General features: G+C 44.2%; 1 protein-coding gene across 6 annotated transcripts in view; it reads right to left on the minus strand.

The window, feature by feature from the left end:
- Positions 1-12,642, minus strand: part of SEPTIN9 (septin 9) — a 215,326-nt gene that overhangs the window by 81,091 nt on the left and 121,593 nt on the right. For all 6 annotated transcript variants that reach the window (XM_083725859.1, XM_083725862.1, XM_083725861.1 and 3 more), the window contains one exon: positions 7,957-8,607. In XM_083725859.1, the coding sequence (XP_083581985.1) occupies positions 7,957-8,607 (651 nt within the window). The remainder of the gene's footprint in view (positions 1-7,956; positions 8,608-12,642) is intronic.

The following is a 12,642-nucleotide window of genomic DNA, read 5'->3' on the forward strand; positions in this document are numbered from 1 at the left end:
AGTGTAAAGTTTGTGAGTAGGATGCAATATCAGTGCTTTGCATTTGTAAAGATGTTACGGTCGTGTTAGCAGTGATTGTGTTTATCTCTACTCTAGCTAGGCTCTAGGGTTCCATCATCAGCAGGCTCCTGGCAAATGAGCTCAATCTCCCAACAGCTCAATTGCCCCATGGGAGGAAGGAACCAACTTCATCTTCAGTGATTCAGATGCTTGCTGTATCTACAGCAAGCTGGTAGATAGGTAGTTTGTATGTTTTATAAAACAACAGTATGTAGGTGCTTTGTTGTTCAGACACAAAGGTCATAATCATATTATTATACAATTACGTGATTATTATATTATTATACAATTATTGTACTCACCCTTTACCCTAAGGACAGGGCAGATAACAATAATTAAAACACAGTTTAAAGCAACTTAATCTTTTCAGCATTGGGCTCTATATTGTGGGAAGCCAGGTGACACTTTAAAAAAAATTATTAAATAAGACTCAAATAGCAGTGCCATAGAAGAGATTTTATTTTTTCTGGCACTCCCAACTCTGGAGGAATAAAAAAATGGAACCCAGCAAAGTTTACAGTATTGATTAAGTCCCCCTGAAACTTAAAATGAAGAGCAGCTAATTGATTTTGAAAGCAAGGGGAACCAATTCATAACCACTGTGCTAGTCTTCATAAGTGAGTGGAGCGATTATTACTATGCAGCCTTTGCCAACAGCAATTTTTTAAGAGCCTGTCACTATCGGACTACAAAAATGAAATATACCTAATTTGGAGAGAAGACTTGTTACAGGCACTGTACAAGAGTGTAGAAAGGTTAGTAAGTTATCTGGATCTAAAAAGTTAACTGGCACAGAATGTCTGCTGTGTGGTTCAAAATCATTATCCAGCTTTGCTCACATAAGGGCTACAATGTTTTTCATTATTTCTGCTCTCTTCCATAAAAGGTACGGATCAGGGTCGGAGACTGGCAGCAGTGGCTTATGAACGACTGGATTTTATATTTTCAAAGTAAGCTTTTCCATGGTTTCTTCATCTCTGTGTGCCTTTGTTGTGCAACCTGAGACCTTAACATAAAGCAAAGTTAGAATCCAATTAAAATCCACAAGAATTTCCTCCATTGCCATCTGAAGTTGGAAAACAATCCGAAGACAAATAATGAGGCTGCCTGCAAAACAATAAGTAGAAGTGCAGGAAAAGGCATGTTATGGAGCCAAACTGTAGATCTCCCCAGGCGGTGGTTGTTAGCTCTGGGTCCTGTTTGAAACAACTTTGGAAACAAGTTGTTTGATTACAGCACATGATAGCAAGCCCCTAAGTCACTCTGTGTACCTTTATCCATGAAATTATGGTTGCCAGATCCCATCAGGTCCTTTAGTCCAAAAAAGGTGCTCCATAACGGAGGAAGAAGTGTGAACAACAAAGCTTAAATAAGAGCAAAGGGAGAGGGAGGGAGGCCACTGGAGCTGAGATAGCCTTAGAGAAACAGCCTTGCTACCTTTGCTCTTGGGACATAAATCTGGACAGAGAAGAGCAGCTAAAGGGGTGTGCAAGGGGGAACCTTTCATGTCACTTGCCTTCGGTTTATAGCTCTTGCACTGGACACAGGGCCTCTTTAGGACTGAAAGCCCCTTTTGTATTAATCTCCCTGAACGTGGCTGTCTCATGCTTTAAATCTCCCACCAGACAGCTGCCCTCATTGTTCCAGCCTTACTCTCAAGCAGCTGTCCTGGGATACTGGAGCCTCTTTTAAATCAAAGTCACCCCCTCTTCCAGGCAGCTGTTCCTGGACTCCATGACTTAGGCTCCACCTCTAGACTCCAGTGAAGAGCTCAGTCTTGCACGATTCTTATCTTCATTCTGGTGATAACTCATGTTACATTAAATTTGGCAGGATGGGTCACAATGCCTCAGAGTTAGATTAATGTAGTTTTGTTTCCACAGAGTTTGTTCATTTGTGGAGAGGCATGAGTCAGATCTTCTCCTGATTCACCTTATGCCTCAAGAGTAGTGATTTGGGGGGCAAGGGGTGGGAAGACACTTTTAGAGAGACCATTAATCTTCCCCCCTTTTTTGTTGCAGTTTTCAACTGTACACAGCTAGATTTCTCTCATTCTCCTGCTGTTATAGGGCAGTTTCGGCCCAATGTTTCTTTTCATGTTTCTCAGCTAAACAAGGAGAACACAGTAAATGTGATGACTTCACATTGCTACAGAGTCATGTATCAATGGGACCAATGGCTGTGTCCTAATGTCACTAGAAGCAAATGAAACCCATTAGAGGGGAAAGCTCCCTATACAGATAAGATGGGCAATCCTACTCAATATCAGGAATCATGAGCATAGCAATCTTACATAAATCTACTCAGAATAAAGTCCCACTGAGTTCCATGAGGTTTACTGCCATGTAAATGGGTCTAGAACTGCGGTCTTAAACTTTTTTTTTTTTTTTTTTTTGCATTGAACTCCTACAGTTTACTGACAGGCCTGGTTCACCTGCAACATTAAACCACATTTAAAAATAAACTATAATTTAACACAGGATTTCCCAAACTTAGGTTTCCAGCTGTTTTTGGACTACAACTCCCATCATCCCTAGCTAGCAGGATCAATAGTCAAGGATGAAACCTTGGTTTAACATACTCAAGTTCTTTGCTCCTCATCCACCTTGTTGCTGGCTGTGTCACACAGAAAACAAGCTACTCATGACGTGTGAACCTGGGCTCATGCTTTGTTTCTTCCTAACAAACCATGAACAGAGGCAAAGGTTTGTTCTTGCTTACTACTCATGTTTTGTTTGAGAGAAACAAACAAACTTGCTTAGGTCCACACACGACTAGTAAGAATCTGGCTTGTTTCCTTCCCCACAGGACACAATCAGGAGTGAGGAGAAGCTAAGCTGTCATACACACTTAAAACCATAGTAAATACTGCATGAAAACTGAGTGAAGAGCCTTTCTGATGCTGACATAATCCCCATCCATTTTGGATCAGCCCCAGATCTAATTCTGATGTCAATTGTGGCTGTACAGGAGGCAGTTGTGTTTCATTTCTCCACCAAGGTTTTTCTTCTCTTCCTAAGGATTTAAGGGAAGGGGTAAAGAGGCTGGATCTTGTTCAGTTCCACACATTACCAGCTTTTGGTTCCCTTGACTCCATCTTGGTATTGATGCGGAAACCTTTAATAAGTGATTCATTTAGCTGGCCAGCATTCCAGTGAAGTCACAGGCGGCACAGTGCCATTTCCAAAGCTCTACTGCAATTTACATCCAGAAATCTCTTCAGAATTTCCTTGCACTCAATATGACAGCACAGAAGAAGAAACAGCACTTACGGAAATTGGTTCAATGACAACTTTTGTAAGAGAATTTTTTTTTTTGCTAAGGCTGGCCTTCCCTAAGCCTGTTCTTCAAATCATCCCCCAGAGATCAGGATGGAAAAGTGAACTTGGATGAAGCCTTGTTTTGACTTCCCACACAGCTCAGGTCTAAAGAAAACAGATGCCTTCCGAGTCACACACAATGGAGCACAGTTCTTCCATATTATGCTTTGGCAGTGAAGGGTTGGTTTGGAGATTTGGGTGGTGGTGATCACACAGTGGTCTTAAGATTTAACAGTAACACCCACCTCCAAATTTCAGTGGCAGATAGTGGGGTTAATGGCTATTCATATCACCAAATTTTGTTCAAAACAGATCACACCAAAGCTTCTTTCTGTGCTAAAATTAGAAGGTCCTTTGTTGTTGTTGTTGTTGTTGTTGTTTAGTCATTTAGTCATGTCCGACTCTTCGTGACCCCATGGACCAGAGCATGCCAGGCACTCCTGTCTTCCACTGCCTCCTGCAGTTTGGTCAAGCTCATGCTGGTAGCTTCGAGAACACTGTCCAGCCATCTCGTCCTCTGTCGTCTCCTTCTGCTTGTGCCCTCCATCTTTCCCAACATCAAGGTCTTTTCCAGGGAGTCTTCTGCTCTCATGATCTGTCCTTCCAGTGAGCACTCAGGGCTGATTTCCTTAAGAATGGATAGGTTTGATCTTCTTGCAGTCCATGGGACTCTCAAGAGTCTCCTCCAGCACCATAATTCAAAAACATCAATTCTTCGGCGATCAGCCTTCTCTATGGTCCAGCTCTCACTTCCATACATCACTATACGGACCTTTGTTGGCAAGGTGATGTCTCTGCTTTTTAAGATGCTGAGAAGGTCCTTAGCACTCTGCAAAACTTCAGCTATGTTGTGAATGGTTACCAAGAAGCTATGGCAATAAGAAATAGAAAACTCAGATGCTGCCCTGCATCACACCCTAAGCTTGTAAAGGGAGGAAGGAAGGAAGGAATAAGATAAGAACTAAGAGAAAGGGCGACTTCTACTGCACACCAAAAGGAAGTTGCAAACGCCCCCAACCTTCCTTGTAAGGTATCATGTCAGGGCTTAAGATGCTCTGAAAAGCAACAAAGAAAGGGAGGAGAAAGCTGTTTATCTAATCAGCAAACATGGAGTAGGAAGGCACTCCTCTCTAATTATTAACTCCTGTGCAGTCATGGATTGGGCAAGAGAATGATACCTACAGCAAGAATGGTAAAGGAGGAATCAGTGATCATGGAATGGACTCTTGGAAACAAATAAACAAAACTTGGTACCATCAAGGAAGGAATGGAACAGGAGATTTAATGTATAACCAGATTAATTGAAAACAAGATATAACTACAGTGGTACCTTGGTTCTCAAATGCCTTGGTTCTCAAACACTTTGGTTCTCAAACTCCGAAAACCCAGAAGTAAGTGTTTCAATTTTCGAATGTTTTTCGGAAGCTGAACATCCAATGCAGCTGTTGGGTATTGTTTCCAGGCACCTGTACCAATCAGAAGCTGTGCCTTGGTTTTTTAACATTTTGGAAGTCAAATGGACTTCTGGAACTGATTAAGCTGGTGCTTTTGTTTTTGCTATTTATTTTGTCTTTTTGTTTTTGAGGCTTTTCCGATTAATTTGTTTTTGTGACTGTGTGGAACCCGGTTCAGCTACTGATTGATTGTGTGACTGTGGAAATAGATAAAAGCCCCTCAACCAAACAGTAACTATCATCAGTACAGGTAAGAAAAAATAATAATTTTAATTTTTATCATCTACAATAGTGTCTTATTTATTTTATAGTACAGTACATTGATTATTGCTTTCATTTTATTGATCAGTGGTCTCGTTAGATAGTAAAATTCATGTTAAATTGCTGTTTTAGGTGTTGTTTTTAAAAGTCTGGAATGGATTAATCCATACTGCATTACTTTCTATGGGAAAGCGCACCTTGGTTTTGGAATGCTTTGGTTTTGGAATGGACTTCCGGAACAGATTAAGTTTGAGAACCAAGGTACCATTGTAATGTAAAACATGGAAGAGAATGAAGAGAAGCTTTAATCCATGGCAAAATTATTACTCTCAGTGGGGAAAGGATTCTGGATTTTGTGTGCGTCCTATGGGGCGAATGCAGGCTTTTGCTGAAGCCTCTCCAGGCTTTGCGCACCTCTCCGCAAGCAGCGGGAGCCCGGCAGCTGGTCACTTCTCACGTGTGGTATAGATCCACTCTATGATCTGTATGTCTGAACCACACCTTCAAATACAAGAAGCAAAAGGGAAGCCCCACTAGGCATGCAGTTCGAAACTCCCATTTGTTCTAGGAGTGTTTTGCAACAGGGAATTTCATTAGTGCAAGCAGTTTATGCACTCTGCACAGTGGAAGGAAAGAAGGACCTTTTTCTGCCTCTCTACTTCCAGCCACTCTATGAAGACCACTCTTCTCCAGAGACCCTCATAAGAATATTAGGAGGCAGGCACAGGAAGCATGGCTTTGTTTTTTGCAGTCTTCAGATGAGGACTAGACCATGTGAAAAATGAACATCAGATTTTAGCTGCAGTTCATTCATTTTCAGCTTTGTATTCTTGTTATAAAAAAGCATGCCTAGACATTCCATTGTTGCGCCCATGTAGCCTAGATTTAAGGTGCCACTTAGCTCCTAGCTTTCATATCTCCATTTCTAATACTAAAGGCATGCACACTAATCCTGAAGGGGGAGAGAGAGGAGCAGCTCAGGGAACAGCTTCTGTTACAGAGCTAGGAGCCCATACAGAAAGCAGGCAACGCTACAGGGTCTACAAAGGCAGGATGGAACATTGTCCAGGTTTCTCTGGCAGTAGCAGTCACAGTTAAGTGAGCAGAGCTATGGAGCTATGGAAATGCTAAATGAAGCTAGGGTAAGGCAAGGTGATGGAAAGGTCAGGGCTGTACTGTCTCAGTCAAGGCACATCAGAACGCCAAGATTTGAGAAAAAGCAATAGACATTGTTCAATTTACAGTACAGTGGTACCTCAGGTTAAGAACTTAATTCGTTCCAGAGGTCTGTTTTTAACCTGAAACTGTTCTTAACCTGAAGCACCACTTTAGCTAATGGGGCCTCCTGCTGCCGCCGCGCCTCTGGAGCATGATTTCTGTTCTCATCCTGAAGCAAAGTTCTTAACCCGAGGTACTATTTCTGCGTTAGCAGAGACTGTAACCTGAAGCGTATGTAATCAGAGGTACCACTGTAAAAGGTAAAGGTAAAGGTACCCCTGCCCGTACGGGCCAGTCTTGACAGACTCTGGGGTTGTGCGCCCATCTCACTTAAGAGGCCAGGGGCCAGCGCTGTCCGGAGACACTTCCGGGTCATGGGGCCAGCGTGACATCGCTGCTCTGGCGAGCCAGAGCCGCACACGGAAATGCCGTTTACCTTCCCGCTGGTAAGCGGTCCCTATTTATCTACTTGCACCCGGAGGTGCCTTCGAACTGCTAGGTTGGCAGGCGCTGGGACCGAGCAGCGGGAGCGCACCCCGCCGCAGGGATTCGAACCGCCGACCTTTCGATCGGCAAGTCCTAGGCGCTGAGGCTTTAACCCACAGTACTTGGGAATAAAAGTAACATCATTTTATCATCTACCTACCCACCCTCTTTTGTCTACCTTCTCTCTTAAGGAGACTGAAGAATGTATCCAAGGCGTGAGAATACCCCCACTGACTCCCTCACCCACGTCTTGAAGCAGCTACTAGTATAGAAGCCCATGTCCCCACGTCAGTGTCCCTTCAGACAGGGGATGGCTTTATTATAACACTAAAGGTGCCCATGTCCAAGTGAAGCAACACTACGGAAGTGCATATTAATGTTGTTTGAAGGATTCCCTTTCACTACCATCCCAGCAAGTAAAGAGACATGAGAACCACCTGAACAAGGACATTTTGGAAAGACAAGACACTTAAGTACATCCAGCACTAAAATTATCTCTAGCACAATGTATTTATTTGCATTTATGTACCACTTAATATTTCAAAAATCTATAGGCCATGTGCTAGTATGAATGCTTGAGCCACAAAGCCTGGGACTCAACAAACCACCTACTTTTGGTATCTGGCTGGAACTACTTAGTTAAGAGGCTGAAAGGCCACAAAAGTGGGTATACTTGCCCTTGTATGGTTGTGCACAAGAAAAGCTTGCAATGCATCCATGGCACTGGAAAGTACATATCACAGAACTCTTCATTCCCAAAATGGGAGCATCTAATGTATGTCATACTCTCACTGAAGTAAAACTGCCCTAAGATCAGATGATTCCCATGTGCCTAGTGAGCCAATGTTGTAACATGCAGAAATCACAAATATACAGCAAATGCGCCAACAGAGAAATCTGGAAGCATGTAAAAAGATATACATGCATCTTCAAAAGTCTACAGTGAACTTGAATACCACTCAAAATAGATGTCAAATCTACCCCCAAAATCTGCCCCCCTTAACTGCTATGTGAAAGCAGCCATGAGCTAAAGCACAGATTTTGTACCTCCAAAATAACCCACATGAATGGCGGAAGAGCTAGTAGGAAAACACAAATGTATTTGTACACAAAGAACTGCACAATGTAAAAAAAGAAGAAGCTCATTTTCTGCTTACCTTCTTGGCATTTGGGTGGAATTTCAGTCACTGCTGGCTGTAGCTTTGGTTCTGGTGGCAGGTGCTGATTGGTTGGGAAAAGCTCCACGTTTTCATTCTGCCTAACTGGTGGTACTGGAACCTCTGAAGATTTTGCTACCTGGATTTCCACACGTTTGGTGGCAACATCAGGCACAGGTGGGCTAGCAGCTTCCATTCTGCGCTGTGTTGGCTCGGGGATCTTTGAGGGGACTTCCATTCTGCGAAGAGCTTGGTCCTGAGGCTTGCCTATATTGATCTCAGTCCTCCTGGGAGTGGTCTCAGGGGGCTTGTGCCCCAGCACATCTGCTCTTTTGAGGCCAAATCTTGAAGCTGGGGTGGAGTTCTCCACTTGCTTAGATGAGATATCAATGGAGATTTCTGTTCTTCTGGACACTGGCTCAGGATGTTTTGGTCCAGAGAGCTCAACTCTCCTCAGAGAAGATTTAGGAGATCTTTGTGCAGACTCCACATGTCTGGAAGGGGTCTCTGAATTCTTGGTGCCAAGATCCTGGAATTTCTGTGTGGAGCTGGACACTGTGGACCTAGCAAGAGGGTTGGGTGTCCGTCTTTGTGGAGTGGAAGAATTTGGAGGCTGGTCTGCTTCTTCAACCTCAAAGGATCTTTTCAGAGCTGGAAGATTAACAAAAAGACATAATCCAAGTTTAAACACCACAATCAACTGTATGAGATTACTGACCTCAGAGACGCAAACAGAAACCTAGAGTTCAAGTCCCCATTGTGCACTGTCCTACAAAGAACTCTTTTTCATACATTTCATTATGCTGAACCTGGAAGGGGGACTCATTCCTATTGTGCTAAACCTAGAAGTCAGGTAAACAACGCAATGTCTCATAGATTCTTGAGCAAAGCCCAAAGTCAGGGAGAGCCCCTGTACCACATGAAGTTCCAGAAAAGGTCACATGGTGTTTCACCAGATTCAAAAATCAGTGGATCCATGGGCTGAAATGTGAGGTCCATCCCAACTCTTTGACTCCTTACTAATCATACAGTTTTGGGCTCTTCCTCTTGAAATTTGTCCTGCTCCATTTATTCAATTATTATAGGCCCTATTGTTCAACTGCATGACATTGATTCAGGTGCCATTCTTTCTAAATAAAATCCAAGTCCATTTGGAAACAGCAGAAACATACACACACAGAGATCTTCCTGCCTAGACTAAATTCATTCAGGATCACTTTTCACCTTATTTTGTGTGCTCATATCCACCAAACAATTGCAAAGGAATGCCCAGAAAATGGCCAAGGACAGGCATCTCTGTTATACATGCATGTTGCATATCTGGCACATCCATCTAGCAAACCTCCCAAAAGACACAGGTCTCCTTGCAAGTTACAGATATTGCACCATCAGACGTTTCCTTACACAGATCTTCAGAAAGTAAAGAGAGAGAAGCAATATGGGATGTAGGTCCCAATAGAGGAGGAGAATCTGGTGAACTTCCTTTAACCTTGTTAGAAAAGCAGCAGTGGGAAGGTGTAGGTATACAAAAAATGGCAAGACACAGTGATTGCTCAAGCATTTTGTTGGGAAAATTTGCTCAAAGAAAGGAATAAAGCCTCCATTTCTACCTCAATGTACTTTCTGTTCCACAGGACCAAACATGGAACCCTTGAACTAGGACAGTGGTTTTCAACCAGTGTGCTGTAGCACCCTGAGGTGCTTTGAATGATAGTCGGGGTGACGCAGGCAATGCTGGCCTCTGTCCCTCTTTCCTCCCCTCCATCCTCTGATGCCCTCTTATGTCTCTGCCTCCCAAAGGCTTGCACAGCTGTTTATTGCAGCAGCCCTGGCTCTAAGCTCCCCAGGCAAATGGTGCCTCTGGGGCTGGTCAGGGGGTGTTTCCCAGGCCCCTGTGGGGCAGTGTGAGGAGGCCTCTCTCTTTGGGGCAGGGGAGAGACCAGGGTTGGCAGCTGTGGCTGCCCAGAGGACTCCTAAGGAGAGGGGAGATAAGAGAGGAGAAGAGGCTGAGGGAACACTCCACAAGGGGGAGGGTGTTTGAAAAAGGGCGAGTGGCTGTCAGCTCTGCAGGCAAAGGGGTGACATAACTGGGCTGCTGAGCCCCACAGGGGTGCCGCAGAAAGAATGTAGTTGGGTCAAGGGAGCCGTGGACTCAAAAAGGTTGAAAACCTCTGATCTATGGCCTAGAAACCACATTGCTTAAGCCAATATACTAGTCTATGGATCACAAGCTGCCCATTCAGTAGAACATATCCAGGCTGCATTTAAGGAATGTAAGAAGTTGTATGACAAACCCAGTGCAATGATGCAGCTAACCACAAGCTGCTGAAGTAGACATTTTGGTTATGCAGGAAAGGAAAGGAAATTGAAGCAGGAAAGTGTCGTTACTGTTATTTTAAAATAATTGCTTGACGCATTTGGGCTATGTTTAATAATGGGCTACATCATGACTGCCACAATATTTCATTGCAGAGACACCTGGAAGCATCTTAAGCTGGAGACAGGAAGCCTCAAAGCCACAGTGAGCAGAGTACATGTGACAGCATCCATTATGACAAGGCCATTTATTGTAGCATTGCAGTGGCATGATGTTGGCGGCGGTTATCTGCGCAGCACAGTTGCTGCAGCCTCGAAACATCACAGGGTGCTTGCAACATTATACTTAACCTTCCTGGTTTGTGCATTACCACCAATTAAGATAAATGGCTGTTTACATACCGCATTTGCTAGGTAATGAGACACATTATCTTTTGAAAGAGGTTAAGTGTCTTCTCAGTTAAAACTACCACTCAGAAAACATCAGATCTTTATTGCTATCAAATGAAGACAACAGTGCAGTGAGTAATGAGGGTTTCAAAAGCACTGAGCAATAAGCTAAAAAGAACCCCAGAGACGAGCACCACAGAACTCCAACAAATGAGGTAATGAGGCAATGGCATCACACTTTCTTCAAAGCTAGGGATGAACAAACCTAGCCTTGGGAAGTTTCAAAAACAATCTCAATTATTTCTGTTAAGCATTTGAATGGGAACTTGCAATCCAATCAGATTGTGGGTGTGGGTGGGTTTGCGGGTGTGATTCGAAGTGGGGAGGAAGGGGTGTAAGGGGCAGGGAACCTCAAAAATAGCAAGGCTGTGCCTGAAAACAGGAGGGAGGCAGTGAAATGAGGGATGTGAAAGGCTGAAGCAGACCTAAAGATTGGAGAATGGGGGGGAAAATGTCAACAAGTGTCTTGAATTGAGGTGGTGGGTGGTAGCAGGGGGTTACGTGCTGTTAGTGTGAAGCAAGCTAGAGGTTGGGAGAAGGGAAACAAAAGCAGAGGTCCCAAGGCTTGGGGTGCTGAGTGAGTGGCTGAGGAGGAAGAGAAAGGGAAGACTAATTCCTTAGTCTTTGTAATGACCAGCCAAGCCTTTGGCAGCAGGTCCCAAAGTAATTTTGAGTGGCGTGGCAACAACAATGCCACATTTGAGCCAGGCTCAAGACTCTGCTTTGCTTGTACACTCACTCACCCTGGAGCCTTCGCAAATGGGGTGCATCCAAAACTGCAAGTCAGTCTCTCTCTCTCTCTCTCTCTCTCTCTCTCTCTCTCTGTGTGTGTGTGTGTGTGTGTGTGTGAGAGTGAGAGAGAGAGAGAGAGAGAGAGAGAGAGAGAGAGAAGAGATTTCTGGACCTTAATAAGGCCAGAGGCGGGGTGTGAGGCTTCAGAAAAATATCAGCTCTCCCATCCTCCTGACCACACACGCAGACATGCCTCATTACCTTCCTTGATGGAGACAGTTTGAGCCAAGCTGTTTCCTTGGGAATGGCTACCCTTATCTTGAAGTTTCTGCTGCATTGCTTAGTTAGTGAAATCCTGCCATGCGTTCCTGAGCCACTCAGTGAACATCAATTGTGTATAGCCCTTTCTCACTGTCCAGAGTGCGCATACACACAGAGACACACACAGACAGAGAGAGAGAGATTAGACCTATTGGGAGAAACAACTCCCAAAGACTTCCCCCAACTCCTTTTGAGACAGCCATAGATTTCTCTCCTGCCAGGGCGGAGGAAGGAGAACAGCAAATGGGATGTGTATATTTTCTGACAGCCAGGAGAGGAGGAATAAGTTTAGACAAAGCCCGACCCTAAAGCTCAAGGGGAAACAAAAATTACCCTGAGCTTAGGGCTGCCTCAGCCCCTTGACCACACTTTCCCCTCCTCCAATTTCCTGTTGCTTTGTTAAGCTTCATGCCTCCCTTTCCCTCTTTTCTTCCCACCCACTGTTACCTTACTCCAACTAGCAGAAGCTCAGTAAATAAAAAATGAAGGCATGTACAGGAGTGGGGTTGGCATATCTGAGGAAGTAGCAAATGAACAGAGGAAGAAATGAAGATACAGTGCTTTTGAAAATAGTATTTTCTGCCCCAAAACCAAGGAAAAGGAAGTAAAAACACTGCATTGCAGAGGGCTCTGCCTCCCTGACTTCTCTACAGGAAAGCGGCCCTGGAATTCTATACAAAACCAGCTGGATACAAACAGGCCCATCCTGCAGATCAAGCCAGGGAAGAGTCAGAATTCAGCCAGAGGCATATGGTGTGCCCTAAAGCCCCAAAACAGTTTAGCTATTTTGTTTGCTTTTTCAATACAGCACATGATTGACAACCAGCTCTCCCACTGCACCACCAGGGAAGAGGGAGCTCCAATTGG

Source organism: Podarcis gaigeae (genome assembly GCF_964106915.1).
Source record: "Podarcis gaigeae genome assembly, chromosome: 2".
Taxonomy (NCBI): domain Eukaryota; kingdom Metazoa; phylum Chordata; class Lepidosauria; order Squamata; family Lacertidae; genus Podarcis; species Podarcis gaigeae.